Genomic DNA, 18,874 nt, shown 5'->3' with positions numbered 1-18,874 from the left:
AACACAGGAGGATTCCTTATGATGACAGGACCTACCTCTCTTCATTTGTTTAGACTGAATTTATTCACCACCTGTATTGTCATAAGTTCCATTTCTATAATCACCGATATCTGAAGATAAGTTAAAGCTATTTATGTTCAGGTTGGTGTAAACACTAGTTAACTGGTCTTTTATCCATTCAATTGAATGATCATACAAATCATGAAAAATCTCCCAAACTCATCATAAATGCCAATGTTATATGTTTTATTTTTTAATCAAGTAATTTTTAAACCTTAAAATATCCATAATTGACAGAATAAGACATCAGGCATGAAATGAGAATATAAAGTCCGTGGTCTGCAGAAAGGCAAACAGTATTCTAGTCCATCAAGATGATTACATGAGTGAAATGCCATTCCAAACATCTACTCCTTTTTTGTCCTTTAAACACACATAGTTCAAGTGTTTGTTATTTTCACTTGTAAACAACATGAGCCAAAATGGACAATGAGGTAATCTAAATACTACACATGATAAGTTAAAAACACTAGGTAAAACACCATATTAAAGACATACAGGAATCAGTTTTCACTTTGGTCTCTAGGATGGTTAGAGTTGTTAATACCAAAAAGCAACACATACTAATTAAAGCCAGCTTGGTGGTGGGTGCCAGTGGTTGACAGACACTAAGTAATTCAAGAGGTAGTCAACACCATCATTTTCAAGCTGGTGACACTCACAAGTGTTAAGCCACAGATGTATTAAATAGCGTAATAGTTTCTCACAGTACAGTACTTTACCATAACTTCGCAGCTTTGTTCCAAATATAAAATTTAAAAACGATTCATAGGTCAACCTCTCACACTCTAACTGGACATCTATGACACAGATCACACAACCACCACATCTTAAAAGAGGCTGCTGACAGCTATGTTAAGACAGAACTTGACGCTCTTCACGAGTTGTTCTTTTCTAAAACAAATAAATCTCATTAGGACATCTAGGAAATTAAAGTCAGCTGCACTTGTACACACTTTCCCAAACTGTATAACCAAAGGGGAAATACACATATATATTTTATGATAAACATTTCTTAGAGAAAACAGATAAATTAATTTAAATTAACTTTAAGACTTAATGAGATTTCCCATGTCCTGTATAATTCATCTTACAGTGAATGTTACAAAGTCTATTAACACTTATGGGCTTCTATTCACAAACTAAATACAACTAGCAGTAACTTGGGGCCACACTGGTGCAAAACAAAACTGAGCCAGAATATTTCAAAATATTGGCATTAAAAATCCTATGTTTGTAGATGGAACGATGTTAAATACTTTGATGTTTCTTGATCTTTTTCCCTACATTGCACGCCAGACTTCCAAGTTATAAGCAGGTAAAAATCTTTTAAAATTTTTCAGTTGTAAAAATACATCCAAAGTCTTCCAGTAAAGACTAGAAATGCAAGTATAAAAAGGTTTCTACTATAATCTGCCATGTAGCAATGAATAGCTCCCAGGGCTAAGAGACTGGTAAGTGCATCTTTCTTAGGAATTACAATTGTGTTGACATGGGGGTGAGGTCAAGGGGCAACTAAGTTACAGTCCTCCTGCTCAACCTACTAGTAACCCCTGTAAACTGATGCTTCACACAGACCCTTCTCCTCAGTAGCTAGAAATGGCATTGCACGTTTACTCTATGTTCACTCCTTGGCAAGCCAGTGCTAGTTTGTTATGTGCCTAGGGCAGTAATGCTGAAATAAGCTTGGCCTTAGGGCAGCACAGACACAAAAATGGAGATTGGCATCCTTTACACTTTTGCCCAGCATGAATACACTCATACACCAACCTCTCCTCCTGCTACCCCTTCCCACCCTGACCTCTGGGCAAAGCAGCTATGTCCAAGATTGCTTCTGTGTTTTCTGTATTTTTGCTTAAGTGGAAGGGTGCCCATAAGTCTTTAAATTAAATACATGATAACTTTAAGGAAATGCCCGGAGACGTTGCTAATAACTAAATGAGATGCTTCATTATTCACAAGTGTTTGTCAGAAACATGTAGTTGTGAATTGCTATCTATAACACAGATTAAAAGGTTCTGTACCAGAGAATTATCAGCCACTGTAAGGCTGGAGCAGCATAAAGGTGTGCTATGCATCAACTATGAGGTAGACTTTTGCTGTAAACAGAGTATTTCACCCACGTGAATGGACACTGTGCTCACATCAGTGATATTCACATATGCAAGGAGTTTGGAATTCTGCTTTAGAGCATGGGAAATAAAAATAGGAAAGCTGATATCTGATATTTGAAAATTCTGATCTATGTCAAACTCAGAGGTAGTTATTACTAGCATCAGTACATAATACTTATATAAAGGTCTAAGTTATTTGGTTTGTTTTGAGTAAGCAGGACTGTAGACCATTCTGTAAAGAAACAATAACAACATTATATGGTATGTTCCCTGAGCAAAGTTCTTTGTCCTGAGTATGTTATGTAATAGTGATAATATTCTTATATAAAAAATAAACCCCAGCTTTTAACCATAAGATAGGTTTGGTATGTGCTCTTAGTTCAGTCTGGTAAGATGCTTAAAATGACTTTAAATTGCACCCATAAGGTCCAGTTATAAAATGCTTTTTTTTTAAATCTTGATCTCAGCTCTGAACTTTTCATATGTAAACAGGGAATGTCCAATTCTCAAGTCCATAATTTCCTATTTCTATAAGGTCAAGGAACTTTGGTTTGAATTTTCAAAGTGACTTATCATGTTTTGCATTCTTCCTGTTAACCTGCTTATTATGCCTGCTAAAAATTAAGCAATGCCACTTTGATTTGTCTACATAATTTAAATAAGCTTACAATCCTCACATAAGGCAAGGAAGTACTTCTCTACAGCTATATACCACATTCAATATCGTCAAAGGTAAGCTTTGCATCACAGCACACGGACATATAAACCACGGAGAATCTCACAAACACTGTCACGGAATTCAAGCTGAGCTATAAAGGACCGTCAACCCAGCCTGTGGCATTTTCTCCTAATGCTGGCTTGCTGAAGCAGCAGGAAATGCCTACGTCCCCCAGGCCAGGATAGGTTGGGGAGGGGGCAGAGCTGCTCAGCAGAACAGGTCTCAATGGACTCATGCTATTCTCTTTTTTTGATTATCTGAGCTTACACCAACAGGCTCACACAAAACGTTGTTTATTGCCCATGTTAAAGCATTATAATGAATTGGTACCTTCTTGGAGATGTTTCAGAAAGTTAGCCATAACATATAGAACCAGGAGGACACCAACATTTTTTTAATGACTGAAACCTAAAGGGACTGATACTAGGACTGGTCCCCAGCCAGTTTGTTAATAACCTAACTGGGGACCAACCTGAGAAGCGTCTCTATCCCCATTCCTGAATGTTCGCCCTGAACCCGCCGTGCAGGTGACTCCAGCATGAGCAATGGAGGGAACCTCTGTAAAATCAATGCCACCGTGTGAAAATCCTTCCAGCTCTCCCTAGGAGAGGCTCCACACTCGGCCCCAGGAACGCCAGTCTAGTTGCCTGCCACCCCACGCTGCTGTAGGGCAACCGTAGTGGGCAATTGTGAACATCCACTTACTTTTTGTTCTCAACCCCAGGATTTTATTCTTACCTGTGCTGTCTGGTTTTAGAGACAAGTTAGGTAACTCTCTAGGGGGAATAAAAAAAGCCACCAAAAAAACAAAAAAAAAAAACAAAAAAAAAACAACAAAAAAAACCACACCAACACCGCACGACTAGAGTTTTCCTCCAAGGTCTTCAGTAGTAAACGAGGAGGCCCCCCTGTTCGGCGCGATGGTTCGGACTGACTCCGTCAAGGGAAGCTGCTGTTGCCACAATCCCTTAAAAACTTCACAACATGTGAAAGATGATAATGAGCTGGTATCAAAACATCATGGAAAACAATCAAGTCACTACATTTGTACATTGCCCTCCCCCTTCATTTTTCTTAGTAGGCATCTAATTTACAGTCAAAACACATGAATTAAAAACATCGAAATATCGGCACAGTAATTACACATTCATTATCTTTTCTGGAGTTATGGATCCCAGATTCAAAAGAGCTTATGGCAGTCGGAGGCATATGGAGTTAAGGTACTGCCTTCAAAGGGCGTTGGGGTAGGGGAGACCCTCTATAGACATCAGGAAAGAGAGGCAATCCCATACTTGGGAGAACTGATGACTTAAAACCTTTAGTACCATATGATTGGCAGCTCTGAGATCTGAAGTAGCCTTTGGTTCACACAAAAGGTAACAGTCATGTGTTTATTTTCATGTAATATAAAGGGAGTGGTATTTGAAGAAAAATCTCCAGGGATTATCTCTGAAACCATCTAAAATGCTTCATATGGGTTTGCAATTCTTGGGGATGTCCAATTCTGTGAGGGAGGGTGTGTGCTTGTATCTCTATACACACATATATAAAGACGAACCCGCTTTATATATATGTCTACATTCCTATAGAAAATCCTCCTACACACACACACACACGGACTCAGGCTCTCTCCCTCTCACACATGCACATATAGATATACATAGTATTTCATTCTCTGAGTCACATAAAACATGACACCCTGCTCAAATGTAATTTGCTTAGAGTGATTTGTCTGTTTAAAAAATTCACAGTTCCTCAACAGTAGTTAAAAATCCCAAATCAGCTGCTGCTGTGAAATACTGTTCCCCTGTACTTGCATGAGGTAGACTTCCCAACTGGGGAAAGAAATCGGTAACATTTCAGAAGGAGGGTTATGTCTTTTTTCTTTTTTGAACGGAAGGCCCCTTTTTGCTTGGTTCTTCCGGCACTGCAGAGGACTTCGCCAGGGAAGTTTCTTGAGATGACCTGCCTGGCCATTCTGCTATCTCGAACCTCGCCTCCTGAGGAAACTGCGGTGACGTGCAGCCATGCCCTCCCCCCAGCTCTCGAGGAAAAGTCGAAGTGCATGGCTGTGATTCTGCTTCCTGTCTTCCCTGAGAACTGGCAGGCGGCTGCGCAACAGTTTTATGTGGGCAGTTGGCCACCATGTGCGCGATGCTCTGACAGTAATGGCACTTCTTTGGCTGAGGAGGTAGACTACATTCCTTAGCATGATGATCAAGGCCGCCACAGTTGTAGCATCTGCAACAAGAACAAGGAAAACGTCTTAGAAGCAGGGAGCACGGGCCATAAAACACATTGTACAGTTTTTTAAAATGCCAAAATACACTATCAATGAGATCAGCCTCTTTTAACATGTCCTTATTAATGAGTATGGAATGGCTATTTTTAATGCCAGTTGCTTTCAAGACTGTCTTTGGCAAAATGCTCTAACAAAGTTATAAAGCTAATTGTGCTAAGCATAATAGTCAATGAAAAACAAGAGTACTAAAACATGAAAGACTAGTCACACTTCCATATAGAAATGACTTTTTTTTTTTTTTTTAGGTTTGAGAGGTCATTTTAAAAGAACAGTTGTAGTCCACTAGAGGGCAGCCAATGGTCAACAAAAAATGACCAGCTAGCTTTAAAAAGAAGTCCATTAAAAAATAAAGCTGTTAACATAATAATATGCACTGCAATGCACTCAGCAATTGAGAAAATTATAGACCAGATTAAATTTTGTTAGTTTAACATTTCTTTGGGTGTTTAATTATGTTGACTGTGGAAACCAGCTGAACTGGAAGAATTTTTTCCTTTGTACATATTAAGTAATGTGGTGAAATCTGATATATAAGAAGTCAGATGTCTATGGTGAGTGATATCTAGCAAATTATGAAGTGATATTAGAGCAATATAGTAAGTATCTGAATCAGAAGAAGCTATAGAAGAAAGCTTCTAAACACTTAGATTGTCTCTCTCTCAAAAATAAATAAACATTAAAAAAAATTAAAAGCTGAGATATATATTTGCTCAGCTTTCGTCAGATTTTCTTTGAATATTTTACATTCAAAAAATATAAAGAACATAATATTGTACATTTATAAAGGTTTTTAATCCACTTGTTGAGTATAGAATTTACTTGTTTTGTCTCCAAACGAAATGTTTTAAGAGCTTTCTATTTTAAATTTATTTTTAAATACATTTATGACCCCATAATTCTTAATATGAAGCACAAACAATAGGTCACAATATTTTTTTTTTCAACGTTTTTTTTTTTTTTTTTTTATTTTTGGGACAGAGAGAGACAGAGCATGAACGGGGGAGGGGCAGAGAGAGAGGGAGACACAGAATCGGAAACAGGCTCCAGGCTCCGAGCCATCGGCCCAGAGCCTGACGCGGGGCTCGAACTCACGGACCGCGAGATCGGGTCACAATATTTTTTAAAAAGATAGCAAATAAGTGGTAACTGTGAGCATGAACTTAAGACTATACTGACAATAAAATAATTATAATTGATTACATTGTGTGTGGGGGGGAACAAAAGGAGAGCAAGCTTAACAACTTATACTACCATATATTTCAAAGACAAACTAAGCTACTACTAACCTACTGAGCACTAGTATTCTATTTTCTGAGACAAGTCACAGAGGGTGTTTTTTGTTTGGTTAGTTTTTTACCTGGCAAATACTAGGATAACTATGGCCTATTTCTTCAGTTACCAATATTACCTTTCAGATTTTAGAATAATGGATTCACAAGATGGGCTTTTATTCTTTGCAATAATTAACAAGTATTTATCCCAGGGAAAAGGAGTGCATCATATTTTCAAAAATTTAAGGGAAGAACCAAGAAACCACTTTTTCTGATTATTTCTTGTGCAATTATACACCTTAATATAATAAATTAATAAAACATATATTATGATCCAGATGCAAATTGTTTTAGCCATGTGTTCTAAGAGATAATGGAAAAATTAAAGAAGAATAATTATATTACCCACGAATGACTGAAGTTCAGGTCCCCCAAATAACACACTAAAAATGGTATCTTTGAAATATATAACCATATCACTTATAATAATGTTTTCCCACAGAGTTCTCTTTTCTACGGATAAGTGAATTCTTAAACTAAATTAAATCTGCCCTTCTATTAAATATCTTCTTTTGAATTAAATGCACTTCCCTGAGAATAACATCCACTCAGGAACTCATTGTGGAAGAGGAGAAAATAAGTTAAAGCCTTCAGTAATAGAACATGCTTTCCTGCGGACACATCAATTTCATCAGTCACTGTGGTATGCACTGTGTTATCCAATTCAGGGAACCATTCTGCCCATGCATTTACCAAGAGCTAATGTCAGGATTCCACTTTTACAAATGGGGTCTTCCATCATATTCTGTATGTGCATTTACCATTACCTTCAGGTTTTAAAAGTTATTTTTAAGGATACTATATAATTTGGGTTTCCTTGCATTTTGATCTGCTCAGTTAATTCACTCTCCTAGCTTTTCAGTATGTGCTATCATTAGGCCAGACTGTCTTCTACACTGAAAAGATTTGCATTCAGTGTATATGTGCTTAGTCTTAAAAGGGGAGGAGTGGTATTTATTCTCCTCTTCTATTTAATCATTCAATGTCAATCACTCTTACTAAGAGGGCAGATCACACCCCATTATGAAACCCCGTCCTTCCCAAGGGACTGACACCAAAATGGAAATGTTCAGCTACCTTTTAGCACACAAATGATACCACACCACACTCTCCATACAAGCTCTACATGGTACTTGTCTCCTTTGTTCACTGTCCACACCTCTCCAAATCAGCTTGCTTTTGTTAGTTTGAATGAATTTTACATTTGATGTGAGAATGAAAATGGCATGTGTGCCCTTGTATGGCTACATGCTTAATATAAAGACCTAGATCCACAAGCAAAAGACTATATATGAAGAAAACTATAATCACACTTCATTATACATTCTGATAGCCAACCATAAAAAGTAAAATCATTCATGGTTAAGTATTTTATAAAACTATGAACCAATGGCACATTGGGCATTTTCTCACATATTAAACATAAAGTAAAATAAAAATGTTCAGATTAGTCTTAAAACTTTATCAAGTTCTTATAAAATTATAAATACTTTAATTCTACTGAGCTAGCACATTCTACAAATATTACCTCTTACTTAAGATGCTTTTTAAGATGGAAAATAACAATCAAATTGAAGCCAATTTTTTTTCAATATATGAAATTTATTGTCAAATTGGTTTCCATACAACACCCAGTGCTCATCCCAAAAGGTGCCCTCCTCAATACCCATCACCCATCCTCCCCTCCCTCCCACCCCCCATCAACCCTCAGTTTGTTCTCAGTTTTTAACAGTCTCTTATGCTTTGGCTCTCTCCCACTCTAACCTTTTTTTTTTTTTTCCTTCCCCTCCCCCATGGGTTTATGTTAAGTTTCTCAGGATCCACATAAGAGTGAAACCATATGGTATCTGTCTTTCTCTGTATTGAAGCCAATTTTTTAAAAGACTATCAAAATAAGATTAAAATTTTTAAATGAAACGAGAATGCCAACAATAGATATAGTAGGATAGAAGCACCTACAATGGCAAAATAAATAAAAGGAAATCCTTTAGGGCTTTACAAATATTTTATTACATTATGGAATAAGTAATTAGGTGGATCTTAATAAAGTAAGCTCAAAAAAACTACATTAGTTAATAAGTTAATCAAAACATATGCAAAGTACTGAGGATTTCAAAATAAAAATTAGAATTCTGATTCTGAAATCAGAATTTATTTATTTTTTTAAAATGTTTTGCTTATTTTTGAGAGAGTACAAGCGGGGAAGGGGCAGAGACAGAGGGAGACACAGAATCCGAAGCAGGCTCCAGGCTCTGAGCCGTCAGCACAGAGCCCGATGTGGGGCTTGAACTCGTGAACCGCAAGATTATGACCTGAGCCGAAGTCAGACATTTAACCAACTGAGCCACCCAGGCGCCCCTGAAATCAGAATTTAGATCTGCTATGACCCTTAGAAAAATTCTCATTTTTGGGATCTAACCACAGAATAACTTAATTATATTTTCAAATGATAATGGTAACAATGGTTATAGAACTGAACCCGACTGAAAACTAGTAGATTAGAATATAGACATTAATTTTTAAATGATACCTCAATGACTTAGATGAAATAATTCACCAATCGTATGTTTCCCCTGGATCCCAAAAGTGATAAAAAGTTGGGCAGAGGGGTGACACCACACACAGAGAGCCAGCTTTGCCTAAAAGTGTAATTTGAAAAATATAACTTAGGCACTTCTAAGTATTTCAAAGTGCTAATTCAATAAGACTTTATATGGAGGGATGCCTGGGTGGTTCAGTCGGTTAAGTGTCTGACTCTTGATTCTGGTGCAGGTCATGATCTCATGGTTTGAGATCAAGACCTGCATCAGGCTCTGTGCTGACAGTGCAAAGCCTGCTTGGGATTCTCGTTCTCCCAACATTTTAGTTATCCCATGAAATCATATTACAACGTGAATGATTTGTTTAGGCCTTGAAATAAATACCGGAATGAGATTCTATTGGTTGCAGTGAATGTAAATTGAGAGGGCCTCTTTTGGAGAGCAATTTGACTGACAGTACATTTCAAATGTTAATGCACATACCCTCTCACCCAACAGTGCTAACTCTTTAAAAATTTGCTTATAGAAATATTTTACTGTATTGGAAATATATTGTAGGGTCATCTGGGGGGGCTCAGTCTGTTGAGTGTCCAACTTCGGCTCAGGTCATGATCTTGCAGTTCGTGAGTTCGAGTCCCACATTGGGTTTGCTGCTGTCAGCCTGCCAGCGCACAGCCTGCTTTGGATCCTCTGTCCTCCTTTCTTGGCCCCTCCCCCACTTGTGCTGTCTCAAAAATAAATAAACATTACAGAAAAAGAAATGTATTCTAATACAGTGCTGCCCATATAGGTAAAAAATAGAAAAATTAAATGATAATAATACTAACAATAATAATAAATGCTTATAGTCAAAACCAGGTAGTCTGCTATAGTCAATGCTCTCTACCACTGAGCTGTAAATATGTGAAAATAAAAAGAAATTAGAACCCACATACACTGAGAAACACCACAGCTATTAAAAGAAATGAAGTAAAACAATATTATTTTTAACTGAGGTAGATCTGTATGTATTCACATGGAAATATCTCAAGATAAATTAAGTAAGAATAGCACCACAAGATAACACACAAATATAGTATAATCCTACTTATGCTTCAAAAACACTGTATATGGTTATAAGTAATTGTATGCATTTTTTTAAATGCATGGAAAAACTACTAGAAGGATAAACCATAAATTAACAGGGGTTACATCTGAGGAGAAGAGAGGTAACGTGAAGGGGGACTTTCATTTTTATATTAATTTTCATACAGTTTCTTTTTTTTTTTTAATTTTTTTAAACATTTATTTATTTTTGAGACAGAGAAAGAGCATGAACATGGGAGGGGTAGAGAGAGAGGGAGACACAGAATCTGAAACAGGCTCCAGGCTCTGAACTGTCAGCACAGAGCCCGACGCAGGGCTCGAACTCATGGACCGTGAGATCATGACCTGAGCCGAAGTCGGACGCTTAACCGACCGAGCCACCCAGGCGCCCCATACAGTTTCTTTTTTAAACAATAAGAAAGAATTTATATATTATTTGTGTAATTAGAAAAAGAGCAATTATAAACTTTCATCTCCATTTTGTAATTTGACCTTCATTATTAATGCTCATCATCCAACAGTGAACTTGTATACCAGCAGTCCTAGAACCATCTCAGAAGCTTTTAAAAAAATATTTATGCCCAGGCACTACTCCAGACCAATTAAATTATAATATCTGAGGATAGAGGCCCTGGCTTTGGTACTTTTTGAAATCTTTTCAAGTGATAGATGGCTGAAAGAAAACTGGGTTTTTAGTATTATTTTTAAAAAGCAAAATTTAGTGTAATTGCCATTCAGTTCTTTCTGGTGCACAGTAAATGGCAGGTGTCTGGATGGCTCTATGTTGCCTGCTTTTAGTGAGAGTAAGAGTGAGTCTGCTGTGGCACAGAACTAATTGGAATTCAAAACTCTAAAACTTCTGCCAGTGGAGGGGTGCCAGGCTGGCTCAGTTGGAAAAGCATGTCTCCTGATCTCAGGGTTGAGTCTGAGCCCACGTTGGGTGTACAGATTACTACAAAATATAAACTAAAATAAAAAAACTGCTGGCGGTAGAAATAAATACTCTAGGCATCCTCGGAACCTCAGTTTCCAGAACATTTAACTAAACTGATCTGGGGTTTGCACTGAGTTCAGAGGGTAGTTTTTACTTACCAACTACTGTTCTATGCTCTTTTATCACCTGGTTCTATGATGGGAAATTATCTAGATACCTTGCCTATTTAGTGAGTTGAACTGTTTGTGATACCTATGTAATCATTTTCATAAATTGAAATGAAAAACAAAGAAAGCACTTAAGACTACCTGTTATGTGCAGGAGAAAAATATCAGAAAAATAATATTAAAAAGGAAATCCAGACTAAAGAATATAAGTTTCCAGAACGAAAAGGAGACAAATTTCCCAGAGCAACAAATTAAAAAAAGAAATTTCAATTATATCTCAGAGAACTAGGGATAAGATTATAATAATGTTTTATTAAAGAAAATTTCATCAACAGTAATGAAAATTGGATGATCTTTAGTTTCAAGACTAACACTGGAAACAAGAAGAAAATAAAAACATACCTTCATCATTTGGGAGGAAATCACTTCCAACATAGAAAAAAAAGCAGCATAACTCTGTACTAGATAGTAGTGAAATGTATATAAATAGCTGAATGGTAAGATTTATATATTTACATATTTTATGCTGTTTGATGTCTTCCGACTGCTTTTCAGACTGGCTGCCATGTTTGTTAGTTTTGGGACACTCACTCTGATTAATGCCATGGTCTGTTGTCTATATCATAATGCCAGCCAAAAATGCACCAAAGTACCTTGAAAACCAGCTAAAATATAGTAATAGCTCTATTTGCCAACCTTTCATCATCTTATGAAAACAGTAAGATGGAAAATGTGGGGGGCAGGTATGTGATGAATGGGTTTCAAGCAAAGTAGGGACAGAACACGTAGCAGTTTTAAGAGAGAGAAGGACATGGAAGGGGAAGGAAATCATAGGAGAAATAGGCACAAAGGAAGCCTTTTTCATGTAAGGGCACTTCAATCAGGTATAATTATAAGCCAGACATTTTGGTATTTCATTCCATTATGTGCAGAAGTACTTGCTAGATTTTGTGGCAATCCCACAGAACAATAATCATTTGTTCAGAGTCTGCTACTTTGTACCATAGCTTGAGAAGGAGCATAATAATGAATTCCAGGTCATATGTTAAATCTGTATTTGAAATACAAACGCTATCTCTCTTGTGGGTAACAAACAACATTCCAGACAGGTAATCTGTTCTGGCTAATGGAAAAGTTGAAAAAACAAGGAGAAAGATGTACTTAAACACAGATAACTTAATGCTTTCCAATTTCTTGGGAGTAAAAGCAGTCTGTTATGAAATAGGACCCAATCCTCACATGCAGTGGACATTCTGCCAACACTGCTTTTATGATCCAACCCAAGTAAGGAGAGTGTCCTGCTCAGGACCTCTCTCTATCTCTCTGTCTCTCACAATCTTTCTCTCTCTCGCTCTCTCACACACACACTCACACACATGCACATGCCACAAGCAGTTCTATAGTGGCAGCGTTGCTAACTCTCCAAATGACAGATTAAATTCATCCTTGTTAGAACCAAGGTCAGTTTATCTACCATATTTGGTCACAGTAACCTTTAGGTATGGACCATGTTTAGGATACTGCTGGTATCATATATAAAGGAAAAGAAAGACATTCAATATTTAACCAGAAATGGTCAAAACTGGGTGTCTGCTTAGATGGGAGAATCAGATTATAATATGCAATCTGAAAATGTTGGTTCATTTATCTATTACAGCAGGCTTCCTGAAAAGTTAAAACCCCAGGGCTGGTTGCTTTTCACTAGACCATTTCACATCACTAGCATCAGAGGTGTGACATGTGCTGTAAATAAGCATGGGTTCAGCCTGGACAAATACAATTCCACTACTGTTTTTGTGTCAACTTTTATAAATGTTTTTTTCTTGCACATAGCATGATTTCTTTCTTTGGCTCTGTAAACCAGCCTTATTTTTATGCTGATGTTATTTTACAAGTCATTCTGAAGTGATACCTTTCTCTTTATGTGTATGTTGAATTTTTTTTTTCTTACTATTAAACATGTTGCCAGAAGCACAAGCAATTCTAAGAGTAGCTTCATCATGATTACTTGATATGGGAAGCAGTAATTTGTTATCTAGAGAAATGGATGTAAACGTCAAAACAATATACAAAAGAATTCAAATACACAATAAAAATACCTTAAGGTATATAAACAAAGACTACAAAATAAAAGTGACTAGCTCATGTTTTGTCAAAGTTCTCTCCGTTAAAATATAGAAGGAAGAGACAGCATGAGAAATTTCAAAGGAAAGAGAGATGTACAGAGGTCAAGAATCAATTTCAGTGACATGAGTGATGAACTACACAGGAGAAGGTTAGATAATAGTTTCAGATTTATGCTGGGTGTTTGCAAGCTGGAGGCAATAAGAGGGCTAGATTAGAAAATGCTTAGTTTTAGTCAAGTGAGTTTTTATTATGTAGCCAAATGGGTTATTGAAAGCTTTGAAGTTTCTGAGACTGAGTTACCTTTGGTGTAAGTATCAATGTTTATTTGTTTGTTTGTTTGTTTTGGTGCAAGTATCTATGTATTTGAGTTTCTAGGAAGATAAGAGAGTTTAAACACTTTCCAATTGTTGTATTAATAAATTAACATTAACAATGAGTTACTGCTATATTACTGAATTAGTAAGAACTACATGTAAACTTCCCATTTTGACAATGTTTATATGGGTAGCATTAAACATATTTATTTAGGGCCTGTTGTTCTAGAGCACGTTGCTTGGTGTGATCTGTCCAAAATGTATCCTCAGGATTAATTCATGTGCAGCAGGCAAAAGTAGACTGTGCTAAACCATGTCCATCTCTATAACTACTTGGGAATCAAGAGTTAAAACTATTCTGCTGAAATCACCAATGAAAGGCTTCTAATGATCAATAAGTTTGATCTCCCGTTCCAGCACCAGCTACTGCTGAGGAAAATGATAAGGTACAGATGCGAAGTAGATGCTCTCTGTCCACTTCCCCTCCAGCCCAATTGGTTTTCCTGTGACTATCTACCTTTTATTGCCTTTGCAAAGAACCAGCAGTTCTTCAAGTGTTCACCATGTAGGTAGGTAGGTGAAAACTGAATAAGGAAAATTGCTACTGTTTAGATAACCTCCAAAAACGGTGATATTACATCCTCTCTGTAGAAGTCTCATCCTGAAAATTAAAACTTAATGTAAAGCCATGTAAGGTATTCTTGGCCTCATGGCGACTTCTTTTTTCCTCCTTACTGGTTGCAGCATTCTTCATGTTACCCAGCTGTTTACATGACTAAAGCCTGATGGTCAAGCTGCTAGGGCATCTATAAGATCTTTTCTCTGGTCACTGATCCCTTAAGGAATCTTGTTTCTCTATGGAACATTTAAAGTCTGTGACCCTGTGAACACATAGCCATGGTTATAAAAGAAATGGCTGTCGGGGTGCCTGGGTGGCTCATTGGGTTAAGCATCTGACTTTGGCTCAGGTCATGATCTCTCAGGTCATGATCTTGAGCCCTGCGCAAAGGGTGAGCTCGAGCCTCACATCGCTGTTCTGTTCTTTAGATTCTCCTTTGAAGAGGTTATTACAATTGCCTGTTTTCCTCATTTAATTGAATTAAACAAAATCTTTAACCCTTCCTTGTTCATTTTATATCTGTATCAGAGTCGTGATATTACCATTTTTGAAAATTATCCTTTAATTCTTATACAGTAAACACACAACCACAGAAGCCACTGGTTGAGATGCAAAGATCATTACGACATCATTTTGACTTTACTCATTAAGCACCTAAGACCTAGAAAAGAGAGAAAATAAACACACAACTAACTTTAGTCCTCAGGGTTACTGAGTCCAATATTAGTTGTTGTGTTTATTTTCAGTGATCTTATTTTTCCTATACCTTGGAACATTTTGCTCTTTCATAATTCCGGGAATTTCAACTTCGCTAAAAAGAAGCTTAAAGTACTACAAAAATTTAAATTTTCCCAAAGAATACATATAAATGGGAAACATGTACCTGAAAAGGTGCTCCACATTGCTAATTATCAGGGAAATCCAAATCAAAACAACAATGAGTTATCACCTCGCACCTGTTAGAATGGCTGTACCAAAAAGATAAAGGATAAAGCAAGTATTAGCAAGAATGTGGAGGAAAGGAAATCCTTGTGCACTGCTGGGGAGGGGGATGTAAACTGGTGCAGCCACTGTGGAACACGGCATGGAGATTCCTCAAAAAAATTAAAAACAGAACTACCGTATGATCCAGTAATTCCACTTCTGGGTATATACCCAATGGAAATGAAATCACTATCTCAAAGAGACATCTGCACCCCCATGTTCACTGAAGATTATTCACAATAGCCAAGACATAGGAATGAACTAAACGTTCACTGGTGGATGGATAAACAAAATGTGGTGTGTGTGTATACACACACACACACACACACACACACACAGACACAGAAAGACAAATATTGTATCATCTCACTTATGTGGAATTAAAAAAGTCAAACTCCTAGAAACAGAGAATAGGAAAGTGGTTGCTGAGGCTGGGGGTAGGGAGAAGTGCGGAAAATGTGGTAAAAGTGTACAAACTTTCAGCTATAAGATGAATAGGGTCCGAGGACCTCATGGATAATATGGTGACTATAGTTGATAACACTGTATTGTATAACTGAAATTTCCTAAGAGAGTAGAACTTAAATGTCCTTGCCAAAAAAAGAAAAAGCAAGATAAATATGTGAGGTGATGAATGTGGTAGTTAACTAAACAGGTAGAACCCTTCCACAATGTATATGTATATCAAATCATCATGATGTACTGTAAATATTTTATAATTTTATCTGTTAATTAGACCACAGTAAAGCTGGCAGGTGGGGAGAAAAAATATTTCCCATACAGGCCTTCATGCCACCTTAATGCTTTTTCTCTTATCTCATATTTTATATAATTTCCCCCTCAGCTTGCTGACTTTTCAACTCACTATGGTGGAAAACACTGAAACAAAGGTCAGGAATCTTTGGCTCTTCTTCTTAGCTCTAATACTAACTAACTTTCTATCTCCCTTGCAAGATGGTGTTAGTATTTGAATTCTCTCGATTCTCTCCCAATTTTTTTTTTTTAATTTTTTTTTTAACCTTTATTTATTTTTGAGACAGAGAGAGACAGAGCATGAACGGGGGAGGGTCAGAGAGAGGGAGACATAGAATCGGAAACAGGCTCCAGGCTCCGAGCTGTCAGCACAGAGCCCGACGCGGGGCTCGAACTCACAGACCGTGAGATCACGACCTGAGCCGAAGTCGGCCGCTTAACCGACTGAGCCACCCAGGTGCCCCGATTCTCTCCCAATTTGAACAAAGATCTTGGAATCTCTCTACCCTATAATGAGCAACTCAGCCTGGTTTTATAACTTTCACCAAGGAATATTCACCAGCCCGGTAGTGAGCAGGCAATGGGAGTCTGAAGAGACCCAAATTTATCTAGAGTTGCTATTGGTAAGGTGGATGCTGGTAAAAGATAGGAGGAGGATGGGGACTTAGTTTGCTCATATAAGCATCATTGAAATGAGCTGGTCCAAGCTGGGAGGAGAGGCAACTGAGACCAGAAGGAACTCAGATAATGGGGGGGGGGGGGGGGGGGGGAAGGGGGGGGGGGGACAGAGGACTTCTGAAATCCAGACTCAATAGCCCCAATCTTCTCTAATTTCATAAACCTAGTATTAATTAAATGACATGTTCATCTGGAGTCAAGATTATATATATCATCACTTCACTGCCTCAAAACTGTTTGCACAGAACTTAATCAGTTTAACTGATTCTGCGCTGCCTCCATAATATTCTATTAATTATGCAACTTAACAATTATCTGATAACTGGGAAATAACCATTTTGAATGTAAGGCTTTCACTGAAAAAATTCTTTAAATAATGTATATAATACATCCAGAAGGATGATAAAATATTGAAATAAATCATCAGTATTTCATCATCTTTCAGCTTTCTTACTGCATTGCCCAAACTCAGAAGACAGAATTTTTGTAGTCTTTTTCTTTTTAACCTTTCACTGAACACAGTTGAGAATTCAGAATTTTTCATTTTCTGTCCATAATGGCAAAGAGAAGAAAATGACAAAAGATATTTTACAACTGTTAGACGAGTAAGAACACACAAAAAAAACCAAAAACAAACAAAAAAAACACCAAAAACCAGACAGCAGTACTCCGTAGACGAATAATGAAGGTGAAATTAACTATATAAACTAAACCTCAGATTATGAGCTATTATACACACTAATACCCTATGTATATTTTCTCAAATTGAAGAAGAGCTGAGCGAACAGTATATTTCCATGGACAACAATAAAATTTGTTGTTCAGTTAGTCATTCTACAGGGAGGAGGGTGTCATCCTGCAAAATTTTTTTGACCAGAAATTTCTGTTAAAAGTATTCTTTCACCTCTTATCAAGTCTGTACTAGGAAATTTACTTGCTATGGTTCATAAGTGGGCAAATGCTGAAGGCACTGACTGAAAGGAGATAAATAGCATAGAAATAAAAAAGATTGATCATTCTAATCAATATCTAAAATGAAGATGTTTTGCTATTACAGTCTGAAGAAAACGACCATCCTCTCTTCAACAAAACTAGGAGCCAGGAAAGTTTTCAAAGCATTGCATTTTGATGATGTAAGTGCAAGAACCAGAGGTAATATAAAGCTGGAATCTCTTAGAAATACATTTGAAGTCTGGATCAATATTTATAAGATGAGTGTGTTCCAGGCTTATCCATTAGCAATTACTTGTATTAAAAGGAAATTGCCTATTTTGGATATGTATATCTTCACACCAAAAAAAATATGAAATAAAGGGTTTTCCTGTAATTTTTAATACTGCTGTTTTTCACAACATCCCTTTACTTTTGTATCTGTAAATTATTTGTAAAATGACTTCAAAATGTGTTTTTAAAAGGGCTTCTTGGACTCAGATGGTAAATGGTAATGACTATTCTTCCTGGTGTGCTGATGTCTAATAACATGTAGAATTTGATAAATGGTGTAAGAGAAAGTGTTATATCTTTTCAAGAGAAGATATAATCACAGTCTTTGAGAATAGGAATGGTTTTATAAAGAAGTTGGTCTGGCTAAACAAGCTAGGTAAAATTTATTGAAAATGAGTAACGTTTATACAGATGAAAGAAAAACATGCCAGAATATATGTGGCATGAGTAAGAAGACAGAAGTGGATAACTATAAGATACATTTAGGAAAGCAAGTTGGGTAACTTGGAAAATAAAATGGAAACCAAGATTATTGAGAATATTAAATATATTTTATAATTTACTATTTTAAAACCCTGTCATCTTATAGGTGAAAAAATTGAGTTTTGAAGTTGATACATGCATTGCTCATGACCACAAACCTAATAATGGAGAGCCCAAGATTTCAGCCTACGACTGCAGTGATCCATGATAAATCACTTAATCTCTCTGAGTTTCCTCATCCGTAAATAAGTTTCATCATCCAGGAATCCTTTTTAAAGATGATAATAATTCCCACTTACTTCATGTGATTGCCTCTGGTCTTGAATGAAATAAATATTTTAAGATACTCTGCAAACTACAAAGCTCTATATAAATAGTAGGTACAATCTCTTTCCCTAATCTTGGATATTCTATATCCAAAGCACTTCCACCCCACTCAT

The 18,874-nt window shown here is 36.8% G+C and overlaps 1 protein-coding gene across 2 annotated transcripts in view; it reads right to left on the bottom strand.

Annotated features, from left to right (window-relative positions):
• Positions 1-225: 225 nt before the first annotated feature.
• Positions 226-18,874, bottom strand: part of LIN28B (lin-28 homolog B) — a 131,501-nt gene continuing 112,852 nt past the window's right edge. For both annotated transcript variants that reach the window (XM_058734832.1, XM_058734833.1), the window contains one exon: positions 226-5,133. In XM_058734832.1, the coding sequence (XP_058590815.1) occupies positions 4,764-5,133 (370 nt within the window). In that variant the 3' untranslated portion in view covers positions 226-4,763. The remainder of the gene's footprint in view (positions 5,134-18,874) is intronic.

This window comes from Neofelis nebulosa, chromosome 6, assembly GCF_028018385.1.
Source record: "Neofelis nebulosa isolate mNeoNeb1 chromosome 6, mNeoNeb1.pri, whole genome shotgun sequence".
NCBI lineage: Eukaryota > Metazoa > Chordata > Mammalia > Carnivora > Felidae > Neofelis > Neofelis nebulosa.
The sequence above is the reverse complement of the archived record's forward strand: the minus strand, read 5'-3'. Positions and strand labels throughout refer to the sequence as shown.